Source organism: Zootermopsis nevadensis, unplaced genomic scaffold (assembly GCF_977971745.1).
Source record: "Zootermopsis nevadensis isolate Lab colony 2312 unplaced genomic scaffold, Znev_1.0 Znev_ptg000025l, whole genome shotgun sequence".
Classification (NCBI taxonomy): Eukaryota; Metazoa; Arthropoda; class Insecta; order Blattodea; family Termopsidae; genus Zootermopsis; species Zootermopsis nevadensis.
In genome coordinates, this window is record NW_028259157.1 from 7,185,138 (window position 1) to 7,204,608 (window position 19,471).

Sequence of the window (19,471 nt, forward strand, 5' to 3'; positions counted from 1 at the left end):
CGTTACGTCTCCAAATATGCTGGCAATTGAATACAGTCGTTTAAGAACAACATCACGTAGTTTCACTTGCAGACAGTCAAATAAAACCAGACGTTCGTCCCCTTCGGACTGATGAAGTAAAACATTGCTATTAAGATTTGCAGGTACAGATCCTGCTTTAGCATTCACAACTCTATTGTATTTTTCCCACGGAGTGTATTTATGAATAAATGTTATAACCTATTTCTAGTATTTATTCTGATTACATTTTTAATTATTAATATCACTGTCGCTTGTTATCGTTCCAAAGTGCTTGAACTTAGGCAGATTTTAAAATATTTCTTGTATTATAAGCACATTTATTTATTTTTCTAAGCCATGATATTTACCACAGTCTGAAGCAGCTTCCGTGATTTTATATTTTCATATAATAAATCATTATTATTAAAATTCACTGGTAACTGACGTATCAAGTTTAGTTCTAGTCGTTCCTAATATCACAATGGGATTTCTTTTCGAAATAAAACTGTCTACAGACTGGACGACCGAGGTTCAATCCCCGACAGGGGCCTCTGCGTCCAGACCGGCTCTGGGGTCCACCCTGCCTCCTGTCCAATGGGTACCGGGGTCCTTTCCCGAAGGTATAAAGCGGCCGGGGAGTGACGCTGAAAACTCGCCCCTATTTAGGGCCGAGGTTAAAGATGAGTAGGAGCTATATGACCCCCCCCCCCCCCAATCGCCTACATGGCGTATAGCGGTCCAGCTTTCCTTTATTTTAAAAAGCAGTGTGTCTAATGGTTAATACGCTACTGAACAGTGGGATTTAAATTGAACATATTAATTAATGGTGCTTTAATGAGTGCAGCCATTAGCAAAACCTTCACCGTTCTTAATAAAGGCAGTTATGAGCCAGAAATGTTTCATAACTTTTCCGTACACAAAGGAGAATTTTACGTACAATTCCCAAGCAACCACAATCCAAGGCTGTAAAGTTTTAGAGGTTTTCAGTATTTTAACAAATAAAATATAAGTTAGCTGTATTTTCTTCGGAGTGCCACCTTTAAATTTGTCTTTTTGAACACAGACAACAAACTTATTGATTCTGAGGTCGATTCTGGATCATTCATCGGAGTTGTATCAACTGCGGAGGTTACATCCAAAAGGGATTTGTAATGGTTCTGTTATTATACCATTAAGTGACAAATAAGAAATTTCTGTAGTGGGTTAAAATCTCTGCTCGATTATCGATTATGCTGAGGTTAGGATTTTCGTCCAGATTATTGACAAAACACCGCCTTTATACGGGTCATGAACTTTCCTTTCCAAGTTCTTACGTATTGGTATTTACTACTTATAATCCATCTCATATGGCTCAATATAATATTTGTGACTAAAACAGCATTGTTAAATAAGGGCAGAATCAACAACGGCGACTACATACAATGTAAATAGACCTTAGTATCTGTGGTAAATGACCTTGCAAGAGCTAAAATCATGCGCCCCTAAAGATGACTTGACTTCTGTGATGTTGCGCGTCTAACCCAGAAGACAGTCTACATACGCGTCTCCATGAGAACCTGAAATGCCTCCTGATTACAAGTCACATGCAGTACAAAGAAATTTAATTACATTTATATTAATTCTTAATGTCGAATGGAAACCCGGTGCTCTAAATATCACGAGGACATCCCATTCAATGTCTGAACTTCTGTACTTCGCGTGAAAGCTCTTTAATACTCAACTTGCGTACGACGCGACTGCTACTCAAATATGAAGCATCACCAACTCCCAAGATGCGTCTGTAGGTTGTTTTTTTAAACGGTCTCGGAATATTCCAACTTCATAATATGACCTATGTAATGGTAATTTTAAGAACTTCTTGTTTCGTGGACATAGCCTTGGAAAGTGGCCAGAAATTTACTCTTAAAACATCTTTACATAAACGTTACGAAAATACGTTGAAGCACAAATGTTTTTAAAGACGCTGATACAACTTCAAGCTATCGTTCCCCTACTGATTTATTGATCACTGTGGGTGTTGTAATTCATAAACATTTATCAGGCAAGAAGATAACGCACGGTGTGTACTTATCCAAGTCAGGACTTACACAATTATCAATACCATCTGTCGACATGTTAACAAGGACGTAGTATTTAGTTCGTCGTATTACAACACTATTTGTATTATAAATATAATTTATTTTATAAGCGACGTTAGAACGTGTTTATGTATCTATTATGACCGACAGTATCTCTCTGAAAACAACATGGCTACGAACAAACTGTAAAGTTAATTTTAGAATTTTAAATAGCTCGTGAATGTAAATTGCATCTTGATTTCATCTCGGAGGAACACGCTGTTCACTGACTGCCGGAAGGAACTACTTCTGTCCCAGCTGCCAAGAGAACACGAACACTAAATTTTCCCGATACATCTTAGTACTGATCCCAGATACCTAATTTAATACATATTCGTAGGGTAGTGTCGGAGATGATACATGGAAACAGATAGGTGTATAGGCAAGCAAAGAGACACGGTTTTTAACGCAATGTAGGATTACGCACATAATAGATTCACTGATAGAGTTGAACGTAACTGTCACTTCCCTGCTCCCGGCTGGAACTGCATGACTAACCGCTCAGGGCTACAGCAAAATATAAAATGGTTTACTGCCTTAAAGCAGTTCCTACTAAGAACCGGGAAATGACAGTTACGTTAAACCTTATCAGTGAACGTATTGCACAAAGTATAAGTTATCATTTACGTCTTGTACAATTTCTATTAAATATAACATTGACGAACACCTACTTTGTTAAACTAGACTATAAGTTGATATAATTGCGTCATATTGCGAATTAACATTTAATTATTCGTGTTTTTTTCCGTCTAATCACAATTGTATATAAATAAAATTATATATAAGATATTAAAATATCATTTACATATTTGGTACAACTTTTTACTACATGTTTCGGTTACATTGAACCATCTTCAGGTGTAAAGTTAAAAGTTAAAATTATAATCTTATAAACTAAAACTTAATTACTGTTGTTGTGTAACTTCTGATGATGTTTACTTCCAAATTCATTGGAGTGAGGGTATATTTTGAAGTGATAGTGGTTTAACATTGGCCTGTAACGTAAATAATTAGTGAGAAGTTATTTAACGAGTCTTATCATCTACATTGGTGATGCGAAGTCGACAAAATACGAGTGTGGCTTTAGAAAGCGAGATGCCACATCAGGGCATTATAAAGACGTTCCTCCTCCGTATGAGATGAGGAAAACAATTAGAAGCTTCTGAGGCAAACTCCCAGAGGGTACCTCATTAACATGACGCAAGAGTAATGTTTACTACACGGTGACGTTCACAACTACGCGTACATGCAAACATCGTTTCAAGACCATGTTCCACATGACAGAAGGGCTGGCCCTTAGGTGAACCAGTGTTTCCCAAAGTGTGGCACACGTACCACCGGTGTAACGCACTGCACTACACGACACCGCAGTCTTCACCAGCCATAACGTTGTGTAGATCAGTGGTATTCAACCTCTTTTGTTCGCGTGCCCCCAGATATAATTTCTATTCAACTTTGTACCCCCAAAGTTGTTGGTGTATAATTCAAGTTATACATAGTATATAATCTACACCTAAAATAAATTAAATAAATTACATTACTGATTATTCAGTGTTTATTATAAAAAATATTTTTCTTTTAAATTTCACGTATCCCCTAAGATGTATTCGCGTACCCCCGGGGGTACGCGTACTTCAGGTTGAATACCACTGGTGTAGAGGACAACTTCCCACAAGCACCACCGATTCGAAAAGAAACAGACCAATGCCAGAAATAAGGAGAGATGGACAAAACTAAATTGTAGGATTTATAACACGAAGTCGAAAAGTGTCGTGTACGATTACAACAAGGTTACATTTTACAACAGTTATACATTACACAGCCTCTGACAATATCAACATTTCACGCTTTTGCTGCAGAGTTTACAAAGAACGTTCGGATTTGGTATGATTTGACGAAGAGTGGTCTAAAATTCTCTGATTTTTTATTAAGTTACGTTGATAATAATATCCAGTTAAGTGTATTTTAATAAAAATGGTTATTCAGCTTTATACAACACTCAATGGCTGAACATACTTTGAAAATATTCTATTAAAGTATAATTAATTCGTCTGACCTATTCTCACTTTTAAGAACAAGCGCTGTAGATGAAAACTGCAAACACGCGTATTCGGAACCCTAAAACAGTTGTCAATAATTATATTTGTATTAATCAATTTGTTAATTTACTTCGTTTATTTGTGATTATAAATGAACACAACATTACACTCAGAAAATATGACGGATAAGAAGCCACTTTCCGAGACCAAGATAAGATGGAAGGATAATGTTACAGATGGGCGTGAATCTGTGGGCGGGGTTCATCTGGAGCAGAGGTGGGCTCTTGTTAACACGGTAGCAAACATTCTGGTTCCATAAAACTCGTGGTATTTTAATAGACTAAAAAGATTATGAGCTTTCAAACTGAACGAGCTATTACAACACTTTTTTTATACCCAAGCGTAAGCCTCAACTAATTGGCTAACTACGCCTAGCTGATTGGAGCTGGCTAACGATATATTTTATCAGATCGGTTCTGTTGTGTTCCACGGCATGGAGGGCCACTGGATCACGAAAGTAATAAAAATACTATTTTTCGTTTTTAAAACTGTTAGCCGGGCTAATTCGGTTAACATGAACGCTCCGCCTCTAATATCCAGAGATATTCTCACACACGATAGCACGGAAACCTCCCTCGTTTCTTGCAACATTTATGCGAACTGTTAAACAATTAGTGGAACAGGTGATATAACATTTTCGTGACGGCTCTGCCGACACTCGTGACGAGACAAAGACTAACAGAACGCAATTTACGCTATTCAGAAGTCAGATGTGGTACATTGTTAGGAAACAATGGTGCGTGTGCTGTCTCCAAAAAGTCTTTGAACCATCACATGCACTGTAACGAGCACAGAATATCATCTGCATTCAAATGCATATTTCGTAAATTACTAATAAGTCAGTTCCCTGACACGTATTTTAATTATATTCCGGTCATTACAGTTAATTATTGTAACCTAACCTCTTTTCACGTTCTTGTATCTGATAACGGTTAAGTTTCAGTTGTCCCTACGTCTAAACAGGTAATGAATGTATAGACCAACATACTTAAGGCTGGACAGCACACCGGTTAGTCACGACAGGTCGTGTCGCCGATTACAGGGAAATCACGAACGGGTAAAGACAAGTGAACGACATAATTAGCCCATTTCTAAACGTGTCTTTTCTTCTTGTCCAATTAGTTAATCTTAGACAACTTACAGATACGGACTACAATTCCTTATTGTGTTCAACTGTTCTGGAACAACGCGAAACAAGATTTGGCAAAGATATTTTTGAAGTCATTTGAATAAAAATTTCCTTCGATATTATCCATCGTCTAGTAAAATATAAAATATAAAACGTAAAACGACGTTTCGGAGATAGGTTCCTACACAGTTGGGCCCACTAGATAGAGCTAATCCCTATCTCCGGACAAAGTAAAAAAGTGAAAGTCCCGGAATTAAAAGACATCACCACACCATCAATTTTTATTCAAATGACTTTTCACCATCGTCAAGAAGTTTTAGATTTCATATATCTTTTTGAAGTGTTCAGTACGAAGGATAAAAGTCAATACAAATCTCATTTCACTGTCTTTCTTACAGAGCTCTAAAAAAAAACTGGTTACTAATATTTCGCTTTTATGATTTGCGCCAATTTTTAATGGCGTTACAACAGATAGGTTTCTTTAACTTCATATTTAATAGTCCTTTTCTTCCTGCAAGTAAACGTATTCTAGCGTCATTAAACGTGGAACCGTGAAATTTCTCGGTCAGAGCTCTGTAAAAAAAAAAAACTTTTTCTGAACAAATTAAAGAACCTAATTCCTGCTCCTATTTGTGTCCTCCTTATACTGCTAATCCCAAATCATAACGTTAATTCTTGCGTTAAGTAACGCTGCTCGTTTAAATCATTACATTATCATCAGAACGCCGAATTCTAAGATGAGTTTATCGGATATTACCAGAACTTACTCTGAGAACATAGTTTCCTCCTCTCTCACTAGATGGTGCATGCAGCTACCTTTTGAGATAATATTACATTACGTACGCAGAGCGTTTGTCCGTTTATTACGTATTACTGCAAACTATTTACTGAAAATGGCTGGGCACAGATGTAAGCCAGTAACAAATAACCTGGAAGTGAACGTAACCACAAAATGTTTTTGTAGGATATAAAAAAGGTAACTAACGAAACTTAAATCACGCTTCCTGACAGATTCGAGGAACACATGGATACAAAATACAACAGCGTTGTTCTGAAAGCGCAAAAAGGAAAGGAATAAGTGTGTGTTCGAGGCATATTCAGTTGGGAGGTAGTCTGCATTAAATTGGCTTTTGAGAAGATCGGAAAAGAAACAAAGATAAAGAAGCCCCATATTTCAACAGTTGCAGTTTAACTGTTCGGGATTTGTCAAAAACAGAAATTACACACAATGGTACTGAAATATATCTTTCTAATAGGTTTCTTTACATTAAGAGTCATCACGGAAAGAGTTCAATAACCTAAAAACCAATCAATCACCTCTGGCAAATATCCGGGTGACAATATCACGTGTCATACACATTCGCCTACTTCCCTGGCATTCTAACAGTCACGAATGTTGAGACGCGGTAAGGCTTGTCTATTCCTCGTGCGCAGGACTCCAACTGCGAAACGTCTAACTTCGTCCACGCCTAGACTATCACGAGGACATCTTAGAAAAAATACGAAAAAGTGCTATTAATACGCACAACTGTTGGAAACTGTTTGACAAAAATAAAACACGTTACAAACCTCAATGCTAATGACACCACAAAAACACGTCGAACTAAAATGAAGAATGATTATAGTAGCTTGGGGTTTGTCCGCCTGCTGAAAGACAAATGCTTCCCAAGCTGCGAATCTTGGTCGCAATGCGTGGATGATTCATTACTTTCACTGGCTTTAGTGTTGTGTTATTAAAAGGCCTGCAGACCTGAGGACAGCTGATGATGGGTGGTCCTCCAGCTTGGGGTTTAACAACCCCTCGCAGTAAGAAAACCTCAGGGCTCACTTCATACATCTTGAGTGCATAACGCTGGGAACGAACTCTGAGCCACAAACAAAATTTCATCAAAATCAATGCAGCATTTCCTGGACTGGAACAGGTGGACGGACGGCGACATAATCTTTGACACACTAGCTACGGTCAGAGATACGCGTAACGGAGAAGACGCAGGTGCTGAGTTCCCTATAATTAATAATAATCAAGCGTAACTAAGCAACAATTCTCAAGTCTTAATTTGCACGTTCTCTAAAATACTTCCGGATGAAATTAGGTCTGAAAACTAGACCCACGTGAGAAGCATAAGTCAGTGCCCAGGAAATTAAAGAAATGCGAGAGATCGTATTCTGGAGGAATTATTTGAACCTTTTATTCTTTTCCACGTCTTTCAAATCTAAGAGAGAGGAATGAACAGATAAAACCACGTGGATGTTGGTCCTGAAGATGGAGACAGCACGTTTCTCCGAAACCGGAAGACCAACAACGGCGTTTTCACAGCCGTGTTTCAAAACACAGTCAAATCACGTTTCTTTGTAAACAACTTTTTCCTACGGCGAGTCTAAATCAATAGCAGCGGAAACCCTTCGAGTTTGTTTGTTTTTTGTAAGAATTGGTCAAAAGAGATCTGGCATTGAGGCCTATAATTTAACATGATTTGAAAAGAGCACTCTTCAGAGTACATCAAAATTCCAAAAGTGTTCTTCACGTCACACCACGGGCCAGGTTGTCTCGTTGATAACTACGGCTTAAAAAATCTGTGGACTTCTACCACTCTTATCCCACAGTAATAACAAACGCAACAGAGACATTATTAATCTCATTTGAGCTCCGTACAGGAAACCAAGATCCAAGGTCTTTTTCTCTAGGGTTTTCTGACGGACATCACATTTTCCTCGTGGTTTTCTTCGAAGCTGGGCGACATCACCAGCTACAGCGAAGCTCCTGGAGACGTTATACACCTCAAACCACACTTCATTCACGCATTGCCCCGTAATTTCTAACCATGCCACGCTAATGACATCGATCGTCATCACCATGTTGACATTTCGCCAGAACTGCCTTGGCGATGAGACTGCTTCCTGTCTGCTTCCTTGGTAAGCCAAAGGGCTTAGGCTTTAAAGGCAACAAAGAAGGAAGGAAACACAAGGTTTCCTGGTTGTTCAAAATAATATGGCGTTATAGCGCAACCCCGTAACAGTTTTCCAAAGAGTGCCTACAAAGCCTTTAAAGTTCTTCGTCTGAAAACACTAGTAACGGGCAAAGTGAGTTCTACTTACCGTTAACGTTATACATGGGAGGTCCGAACATGTAACCCGGATAGACGTACGTTGGGGCCTGCGTGTATATTGCAGGTCCCGGTGGCTCACTGGCCTGTGTCGCTTCCATATCGCACTCCTGCGGGCTACCCGGTGCTTCGGTAGACTCGGAGCTCTGCGGGCTGCAGTTCTGCCAGGGAAATCACAATATAAGAAAAGGTTTCTTCAGCATAGGATATCATCAGTTCCTCTTTAAGAAACGTGCGCCTTTTTTTTACGAAGAAGCGGACTGTAGTTAATTAACTGCAATTATGAAAACCGAATATTAATAGTAGTTACTACAAACACTGACAAACGGAACATAACCGAAACGAAATAAAAATAATCTGTTTCCAGTAGTTACGATTTAATATTACTCTTGTGTGATTTCTTTGTCTACCTAAAGGTCTCTTCAACAACCTTGCCCATCAGAATGTTGGCCCTTTTAGTGCTGAGTTTACTGATGACTTATCAAATGGAATCTCACTACGGTTTCTGAAATTGGCCTCGATTATCCGGGTTGAAATGGGAAATATATTTTCTCGGATAATCCGAAAAACTAAAAAAAAAGCGAATTTAACAAAAACGTAAGTTAATTTACAGACAAAAACTATTTAATTTTTTAGAGATTTACAAAAAAAATGTTTTATACAAAATTTAATACAATACATACCCATCCATTTTTAAGAAAGGATTCTATTGGAGAGTAATAACGTTCTAAGTACTAAACTTCAGATTTCAGTAATACCTGATTTATACTAATACGTTAAATGTGTCATTATTGTCTTTATTAATTTGTTTTTAAACGTTCTAACTTTTACAACAAATTTTCTAGATACATTTTTTTCAATTTTAGTTTAAATACGACACGCCACGGTTAATTCGCCCCCAAGATAATCAGGAATCAACTTGCTGTAACTTGCAACCTGATTAATTGCCACAAATTGCTAGCTTCAATTATAAAGAAATGTCACGAGATTTCTTTTACCCAGGCCTTTCGATTGCGTTCCATTTCTCTGATCCCCAACCTCAGAGAACATATATATGGAGTACCTGGGAGTCCGTGGAGTACCGCTTCCTCCGATCCCTGGCGGAAGCGAGGCCATTGTGACAAGGCGCAGTGACGTAAGGTAAGAAGGCAGGGTTGAACCACTCCAGAGGCTGCAGTGGCAGGGGCTGGCATGGAACTGCTGCCAAAACAGGAGGACCCCCTCCAGGGCCCCCAAAGTGAGGCGCAGGGCCCACTACCACGGTCACGTTACCAGAGTAGGGGTCAAAGAGCTCATAGCCACTACCTGCAAGCAATTCCTTTTTAATGCGTCACTGTTAACCTTGTTACGTGGACGGGGAGGGTCGGCCTATGTCTGTCTTCAAAAATTATAATCGCACCAAATATTTCATATGAAACTATGCAAAGTCAAGCCTCGTGCTATACCAATAGCCCCTCCTACCTGCTACAAATGATGCTCCATTTAAACCCTAATCCAGAAACAACCACAAATGCAATCAGAAGAATGCCAAACCTTGAGTAATAGACTCTCAACCCCCTCTATCACATAACTCAGAGGTCACGGTAGTTGCTAGGCCGCTACTCAAAACACGTGCGCGAGTAGAATGTGTCCATTCTTTACCGTTAAACCACACGGAAACTATATTTTCTGCCGATCGCAGAGCATTTAGCAATGTGTACCTCGATAAGAGAACAATAACACCGAATGCTGAAACAATTTCGGCACAGGAAGTTTTTTTTCTGTGGAAAATATGCATATCGAGCGACATTACAAGCAATGCATCAACTCTAAGAACGGGGCACGACTCCAAGAATTTTGTATTGCTTACTGAACTCGTCGTTTTGTGCGTGAAAATGGTGCGCAATGTATAAAATAAATTTAAGTAGAACATTCCAGCTCTGTGCAACCACTGTTTTTAAATTATATAAAACTCTGTTCATTAAAACTAACTCCATGGAGCAGAGTCCTTGAAAAACCGATAATCGCTCGGAAAACCAAGCAATTTCCAACCTTTTATGCAACCCAAAGGTTCGTTTCCGTCTTCGCAATCTACTAATTGTTACACAATTAACTTCATCTATGAAGATTGCTATATTCTGGAATGTTCAACCGTCTAGCCTGACCGACGTTTCGGAGCAGATTAATGCCTCCATCATCAGGATTTACCCACCATTTATGTAGTAGAGGCCAGGAGGAGGTCCTCCTGTTTGGTCCACGTAGCCGTTCGCAGGGTACATGTAATGAGGGTCGTCCTCTGATGGGCTCATCATGTCGCTGTTCGTGGTGTGATCATTCTCCATGGGCTCTGCAACAAACAGCGACAGTCATCTGATCAGTGGCGGATCGAGGAATATTATTGTGGGAGAAGTGAGCCACAACTCGATACGGCACTTCAGCGCAAAGTCGTGTAGACGCAAAAACGGATGTGGGTTGAAGTACAGCCTGAAGAAACTCTCGGTGTGCAGAGAAAAGGACGTTTGGAAGTCCTGAGAATGTGGTCGTCCTACCGTTATCCAGCCATTTTAATTTCTGTGCTAGCAGCAACTGCCGAGGGGCTGAGTGAAGACAACATAATAGGAAACAAGTGCGATGTTTATTTTTGGTGGATCATTGCCCCATGTGACCTAATGAACCGGGAGATTAGTTCCTCGTTATCATAACTCACTCTTTCTCGAAAGGTTCGATTTTAGCATCTCGTCTGGGTCAGGCCTCAAGTGTTTGTTTTCGTGACCGACTTTTCCGCTCACTCTTTTTTTCTTAAATTTTTTGGTGTGATATGAATATCCTTTGGTCAGGGCAAATCATGCGCGGTTTCTTATCTTTGGTCAGAAGCGATTCTTCCGAGATTAAAATGCGAAGGAATTTGACAAAGAAATGTAACTTTACGAAGTGAATTATCATAAAAATCTGAGGTGTTTGTAGAATCAATCTTTTTTTTACACATATAATTCTGTGTACGCTCTTACTGGAATAAATGCATTAAATATTTTAATAAGGAAAGGGCATTTCGAAAGACCTAGGCGTAGATGGGAGGTAAGATAAAGGTAAAATGTAGAAATTTCCCGTGTGCCTAAGGATCACACCATTAAGAAGTGTTGTAGAAATTTTTAAACTCTTCACTGGACGCAGCTGAGAGATCAGCTTCATGGTGCAGCAGTCTTATTTCTGGGAGGAAGAAATCCTCGCTATTGTCGAATCGGAGCGAGGTGGCTGTTGTGCCAAAGAGGAAACTGCCTCCCCTTGCCGAGAAATGAAAGTCTGTTATCCACCCCGAAGCCAGTCGCTTCACTGACTGATAAGTTCGAGATCTTCAAAGAATGAAATATGTGAGCGTGGACTAGATCCAAAGGCTCAGTGACGAGAGATCGCATGAAATGTAGGAAAATATCTTGACGATCTAAGAGACTATCAGCTCCTGAAGAAAGATAACGCTCCGTTTATCTCATTATTACGAAGATTGAGGCAAACAAGTTCGTATGTGGGTGTCGTCACAACTGTAGGAACGTGATAGTAGTTATACTACTCATTCAAATCGCATTTGGCTGTGGACTCGACGAATCTGAATCCTGAGACAGATGTTTTCAGCACGCAACGGTCTCTCGAACGCCAAGCAGTTTGCCGATTCTATACCTGACTGTAATTCCTCTGCTGTTCTTGCAAATGCAATGTCATATTGTTACTAGTTCTGCTGGAATTCCTGACGCAATGGCTGAGTAATAATCAGCATTACTTCACATTCGGGGGTGGTCACTGAGTTCGAATCCAGGCTTGGAGGCTGGTTATCCCGAATTTCTGAGAAGGTTATTTCAGTTATCCCACGCAAACGTATATTTCATCCAAAAATATCAAAAATGATCTTCAATTCATCGTTCGTGATTCGGTGAAGCGATGCCCTTTGTGAACACAGTGGCAACGTCTGGATCTCATAAAATAAGGGATTTTCTTTACCAGCCGAGTAACTAAAAACTTTTCTAGGCAGACTGTACCATGCAGGAATTTGGAAATATTTATTTATATGTGAGCAAAAAATGTAAAATATGCTACTACTTATAACACGACACTAAAACGACATGACACCTCCTATCCCTCTTACCAAACCCCCAAGTATTGATGTACCGACACACAGAGACAGAAATTTCCAGACTCGATTATCCGACCGTCCTTCGGTCCCGTTTAGGTCGGATAATGAGGACTCTGCCGTACAAACAGGGATCTTTACTCACCTCCGTTCTGTTCAGCAGTCGCATTGGCATTGAAGTTTCCATTTGCAACATCGGGTGCCGAATAATCATGATTCGTGTTGCTGTTATTCACATTGGCAGTGGTTTCGGCTGCAGATGTTGCAGTCGGTCGCTTTCGGCCCAAGTAGCCCTTCTTGAACAGCACGTCTTGGCGAGGCGTTGTTATCTTTGTGTACTCTTCTGGAACATCATCACAAGAAAATAAATCAAGAAACTTTTTACCTTAATTTGCATATCTAAAATGCAGGAGGGGTCAATTTTCTTACATTTATGACCAAATTCTTACTCGTTTATTATTCATAATCACCTTCTCGCATTAATCAAAGCTCTATCAGCTCTACAGACGAAACGTCCAAGAAAGCAAACAACAAATCACCCCTTACTTTCAGCCCTGATAATGGAGAGGGATGTTTTTTTCGAAACGTTGCGACTTTACACGGCGTCAAAACCCAGAACATCATCGTGAACCTCGCAGATATGAAAACCTCAAATATGTAAAATCAGTCTTCAAACTTCACAGTCAAAATTTAGAAATTGCAACCCTTAAAATAAGTCATGAAAGCCATTTTAAGTATTAGTTTCACAGTTCACAGTGACAACATACGAGTCATTATGAGCCAGAAATTAATCCGCGTCTGCGCGCAACAGTTCCATGTCTCTCTTGTTTAAGACAAAACGGGTTCGAGTTTCAGCCGAAGTTGACTATCCGTATCTTCTCCTTTTATCTTTTAGTAGATTTTCTAAATTAAATTTTTCGTGATTCCTCTCATCTTTCCAGACGATTGCTGGAATAATATGGAGTGTCGCCCTACAAGGCAACAGAACTGAAGAGAACTCAAACTGAATTATGGTTTGTAAGACAGAGATCCACAAAGTACTGCAGCTGGGAAACAGTGTTTATGTAATGGACAGTACATGTGTCCAAAGCTGCTACCCCTTCCATCCCTCTGAACCCCTTGCCTTTTACTTCTAAAGCACAGATTCGCCCCGACTACTATACCGACACAGCTGTAATTGTCGCAGTTGTTCTGGATAACTAATTTGTTCTAAACTTCGACCTTGGGTGTCATTTCGTTTTTCAACTGTGCTAATGAAGAGCAGTTACCTTCTTTGTACCACTCTGTACCTTCCAAACGCAACTCCTCCTCCTTTACACACCTCCATTTCAATGAACATAGAATCCTCCTCGTCACATTCGACTGTACGTCACATCATAAATGACGTAACAACTTTACGTAACCTACAAATTAACGACCAGACTTCTCAAAGCAAACATCAGACAGTACAACTACAGCAAACACGTGTGGGTACTACATTCCGCAAATCACACCCGTCCCAAATAAAGATTTATTGTTTTAAGTACAAATATAACTCTTTTATACGACTTAGGTTAAATCGCTCAGCAAGTGTTTGAAGTTTGTCAAGCTGTCGATATATTCCGGTTGGGCGCATTGAAAAAGGGTCCCATTTGTCTCTAAGCACCTCATTGAGTGACCGCTGCGTCCTTCATTTAGCCAACACGTTTATTGCTTCAATCTCTTAACAATTTTTGTGGCCTTGTTGTTCTGAACCTTGTACGTCCATTTCAATACTTAAGAACGTGTTTCGCAAAATAGAAAGTTCCAATGTCCTGTATGTAAGATTTGAGGTTTTCACAGCGATGAGTATGAAGATTTCTGTCTTCTGGGTTGTTCCGCTGTGTAGTCTGGTCGATGTTAACCAACGTTTCAGAGGTCATACTGCCTCCATCATCAGGACGATGAGTATGAAGATTTCTGTCTTCTGGGTTGTTGCGCTGTGTAGTCTGGTCGATGTTAACCAACGTTTCAGAGGTCATACTGCCTCCGTCATCAGGGCTATAGCTGTTTATAATTAAACTCTATCCTTATCCAGAGCGTAACCGGCAATCATGTTAAAAACTAGAACTTGATCAACTGTCTTGTTTATCGTCCTTGGCCTTCTGTACTTTGGTTTTGCTGTATCTGCCAACCCCAGGCAATATATAACTCTGAGTGCACGGAGGGCTCTGAACTCTGACCACTGTCATCCATATCCCCTAATTCAGCCTATTATGGCATTTTTGCTGTCAATTCGAGGGGTGTCACATGACTGCGAGGTGAGCGCATAGTGAAGTCGCCTACTGCAAGTGTTAAAGAACTTCGGGAAAGGAAGATGGAATTTATAAACGCTGGTGGCATATTCAAGATGACCGTCTTCTGGAATGTTGTACCATGTAATCTGGTAGACAGCGGCCTACTATGATAATGGAGGCAGCAAGCACCGTATCGACTACGTTATGAATAGCAGATGTTCATTGGGACTGCGTTTATGTTATTTGAATTATGATCTCCGATTCATAAAAATAATATTAGATTTCACATTTATGTAAAGTAGGGGACCTTAAACTTGTCCTGCAAATTGTAGGGCAGACATCCGACAGCTGAGAAATACGAGGTTCTCACGGCGGTAATAATGTCAACGTTGGTCTTCTGGGTTAGTAACGCTGTGTGGACTAGTGGGTAGATATGAATTATTCTGAAGGACTTCAGGCCTGGCGACTGAAGCATAGTTTAATGTACGAATAAACTGGTAAAAACGAGTTGAAATATCCGGTAATAAGTAACGCGGTACGCTTAAAAGTTAAGATTTAAAAGATGTAAATTATTTACATCTGTATTTCACAAGTGTGCTCAAAAACTGACTGTGAAAAAGAGTCTTAATTCTGAAAAACTGCAAGCCCTCAAGTAGAACAGCCCCCTACATTCGTGCGGAGCAGACATGACGTCACAACTCTATGTCTGCACAATCGATAATTGTGTCTAGAGTTGAAATTTACCGCCATAGCTTCGAGTCTTCTGCTCATTAAATAAAAGTGTGTGTCTGCTATAATTAGATTTGCTTCGAACATCGTTAGGTATCGCTTCTTGTCCACTACATGAGTACTTCATTTAATTAATATGGCAACCCCAATTCGTTCTTAAGCTCGCCCGCGGACTCTCCCTTCATTGCAGCCGAGAGAATACAGGGCGACATTTAAGAGCGTAGACTCGCGTCTTGAAACTCCGAGCCGACAAAATATGACAGTCTCGTGGAACTTATTGACTAGCTGGTACTGTCAGCATCTCTAGGAGGACTCTGCTAAGCAAAACGCAGTTCTGGCTCAGAATAACACAATTATTTGAACTTGGCATGCAGCCATTTTGGTTCTCATTTCTTAAAGTTCTGTCTGCAGAGCTGATGGACAGTCCTCTCGGAATCAGGGGAAGGCCAATGAGTTGCTGAAAAGTAAGAATTATTTCATCACTGAAATCCCAAACCTTAACCCAAATATTATTCTTATCTCTGTCAACGAGTTCGTAAATTTCTTACAGTTCAGCTCTAACATACATGTACTATTAAAATTCAATGTTTCGACTAAAGGCAATCATAAATGTACACAGAATATAACTCGATCGACAAGAGATCGATATTAAATCAAAATGAAAGCTCTGATAATTAATCGGTTCATGATTTTGTGCAATTAAAGTAGGACCACATAAATATCAGATCTCTGATAGGTTAGATTTCAGGTTCTCACGACAGCGAGTATGCTGATTGGAACGTTGCGTTGAATACTCTGGCAGAAGTTTACAGACGTTTCAGAGGTGCTTGCTGCCTCCGTCATATGGCAGATAAGTGACTTATTGCCCCGATGATGGAAAAACTGAGCATCGCTCTTCTCGTCTTACATTCCTGCAGCCATAATTCTAACACAATTGGTTTTAACGACATTAAAATATGGTTTATTCACCATTCAGCCACCTGACGCGGCTCGTAACCCGAGAGTCTTTCATCGACATTAAAACAGAATTTTTATGGATGTATGTCCCAGGCCTGAAATATTAATTCCGGATTAATTCGCTTCAGAATAGTTTGGTATTAAAACTCAAACACATGACTAAACTTACCTATTTCCTAAATGGTGAAAAGACGACTGAAAATTGGAAAAAAAATTTGTTTGCTCTGTAAACATATTCTACAGTAGACCTGGCTGTTCGTTACATCAAACAGTTCGGAAAGAATCGATTTCCTTAAAATAGACACCGCATAATGGCGTATCTCAGTGTAAGGCACGAGTGAGCGTACTGAATGTCTGAGCATTCTACGATAGCATCTTATCTCACACAATTAAATTACGATTATCTTGGCCGGCGACTGGAATCTACATATTGAATCCCAGGTGGGTGGCGAGGACCTTGCTGCCTCCATCATCAGGGCAAGGACCTCTGAAATGTCGGTAAACTTCTACTAGACTACACGGGGCAACAATTTAGAAGTCCAGCCATTTTAAACATCGACAACTTCACCACCGTGAGAACATAAAACTTCAGTTTCTTAGGTATTATCGCTGCTTCAACTACACATGTTAAATTTATACCTGTTGTAGGAGGATTTAGAAAGACAATCATTAATTACATGTGGAAACACTATTCCATGATTCTTTTGAGGGGTAAATAATAAAGTTCGCAGATAAACTGGCTGGGACTGGAACCGAAAACTTCTCGAAGAGAAATTCGAACCACTTCCGTTAGACCAACCTTCTGTGTCAGATATAAAGACATATTGACAGTGCACGCATAAGTTAGACAGAATGACAGTAGATATATATGCAGAAGAATGAGGTATCACAGACAAGTCAATCATCCTCAGTAACTGAAAGCACACAGATAAAATTACGGTAAATACGAAAAATCGACTGTATAAAGAAGGTATCTGAATCTTAAAGATAAGATTAAGTGAACAGTTTTATTTGGATTCGGCGGCCATACGCAAACCATTTAAGTACGTGTTATCGTTTACTAATGCTTCCACTACAAGTTTTTTTTATGTAATTCTATAATTAGGACGCCAAACAAGCGTCAAGCCCGGTAGAACAAACAACTCTGGCACAGTGGCGACAACAGTGGCCGAATTAGAAAACTGTTCCGAAGTGAAACAGATGAAGTGTTCCGAACTTTGGAGCATGACTTCCAAATCTCATATACTCCTCACAATCAATACGTGTGTTGCATAGTACCAAGGAACACATAAAAAACAAAGCTAAATTTATCATTTGTAAACAAATTTTGAAGTGAGAAATTAAAAGCAGACTAAATTCTTGGAATGCTCGCTACCATGCATTTCAGAAAGTTTTGTTTTCTCGTTCGTAAACTAAAGAAAGTAAATATTAAAACACGCAAAGCTATGTAAGTTACTTTGTCTGGCATGGGTGTGACATTTGGTCTCTCAAGTTAAGGAAAGACCACAGGTTGAGGGTTTTTGAGTACAGGGTGCTTAGAAGAAGGGCGAACTGATATGAGGCTGGAGAGAGAAGCAAAATGAGCTACTACGCAAATATTTCTGACTTTGTAGTCAAAAAAAAACATTTCCAACCTAGAGACTGACTTCGCTATTCAAAGAAGAGATTTTCACTTTTCAATCAACACATTTTCTAATAAGCTGTCTGAAACAAAGCTTTGTATATTTAAAGTTTACTAAATGAAAATCTTTATGCTTTCTCAGAAGCTTACAGTTCGATATTTGGCAAGAATATTTAGAAAGAAGTTTAAAGAAACGAAGATACTTAACATTTCACACATCAACAGCAACAAACACCACCAAAAGAGAGAGCAGAACAAGGAAATTAAGTAAGACAAAAACGCCGAAACGTCGGAGAGTGCAATTAGGTTTTGTTTTAGAATAATGTGAGACATAATTTTAGTTGCTACAGGACAGTCTACGAGCCTGCTGCCTTATGCAACCACCGACCTTCATTCTCATTACTCCATTGCAACGCAACAACGATGTGCAAGGGCATGATCTTAACTAAGGATCAAAAGAAATAATGGGGCAATTGGTAGAGTAATATTATTTTCAGAGTTGCTACTACATCCTTCTTACTTAATTTTGAATTTTTCCAATACTCTTTACATTTATGATATCGTGGGAATAAAAGAAACTAATTTCATTTCAATTTGAATCCAGGAAATTGAATCACTCGACACGGAAGTCTTCAGCGTCCCTTGGGAACTAGGTAAGCCAATTCAAAACTGTGGCTCTCGTTGTGATTCGAACAGTGTACCTCTCATATATGTAGGATTAACGTAGTCAATCAACTACTATGAAGACGATTGTCATCTGGGTTGTATCACCATGTAATCTGGTAGAAGAACAGGGATTCTTGGTACCTCCATCAGGGCAATAAAAACCTCTGAAACGTCGGTAAACTTTACCAGAGTACACGGCGCTACAATCCATAAGACAGTCGTCTTCATGTTCACCGCGGTGAGAACCTCAAACAACTTTGAGTTCCATTGCATTACATAAGAACCTCATTAAATATAAATTTTATGTTCACTCAATGAAGTAACTTCCTCTTCAGTACAGTGGCTCGTATGAATATTTACAACAGGCTAAGCAAATATCTGCATGCAGTGCACAATTTGTCATAGATATACAGCGAATGTTTAAGATGGGAATAAGCAGTTTTCAGATGCTGCTGTTACGTAAAGCTCAGAGTGTGCCTTTTAAAACGCAATAATAACTACAATACATGGACCTCTTCACGCACAAAACAACGAAACCAATGGAAATATTTAATTTCTACAGCCGTATCCGGTTTCTGCAGCTGATGCACTGCCTGGAATTGGTAAGGCAGTAATTTCAGCCGTTTTGTCGCTCGATGAACACTTGCCACAGACAACACTTCCTGTGAAGATTGCTGTCTTCTCGGTTTTAGCGC

General features: G+C 39.5%; 1 protein-coding gene and 1 long non-coding RNA gene across 5 annotated transcripts in view; one reads left to right on the top strand and one right to left on the bottom strand.

The window, feature by feature from the left end:
- The window catches only part of LOC147872633 (uncharacterized), a 421,094-nt gene that overhangs the window by 132,881 nt on the left and 268,742 nt on the right, over positions 1-19,471 (top strand). The gene's annotated exons all lie outside the window — the stretch shown is intronic.
- The window catches only part of LOC110831348 (uncharacterized), a 78,944-nt gene that overhangs the window by 14,964 nt on the left and 44,509 nt on the right, over positions 1-19,471 (bottom strand). For 3 of the 4 annotated variants that reach the window (XM_022067243.2, XM_022067244.2, XM_022067239.2), the window contains 4 exons: positions 12,694-12,891; positions 10,641-10,775; positions 9,513-9,754; positions 8,442-8,610 (listed from right to left, as the gene is read on the bottom strand). In XM_022067243.2, the coding sequence (XP_021922935.2) occupies positions 8,442-8,610; positions 9,513-9,754; positions 10,641-10,775; positions 12,694-12,891 (744 nt within the window). The remainder of the gene's footprint in view (positions 1-8,441; positions 8,611-9,512; positions 9,755-10,640; positions 10,776-12,693; positions 12,892-19,471) is intronic. The other variant, XM_022067240.2, reaches the window with a different exon arrangement.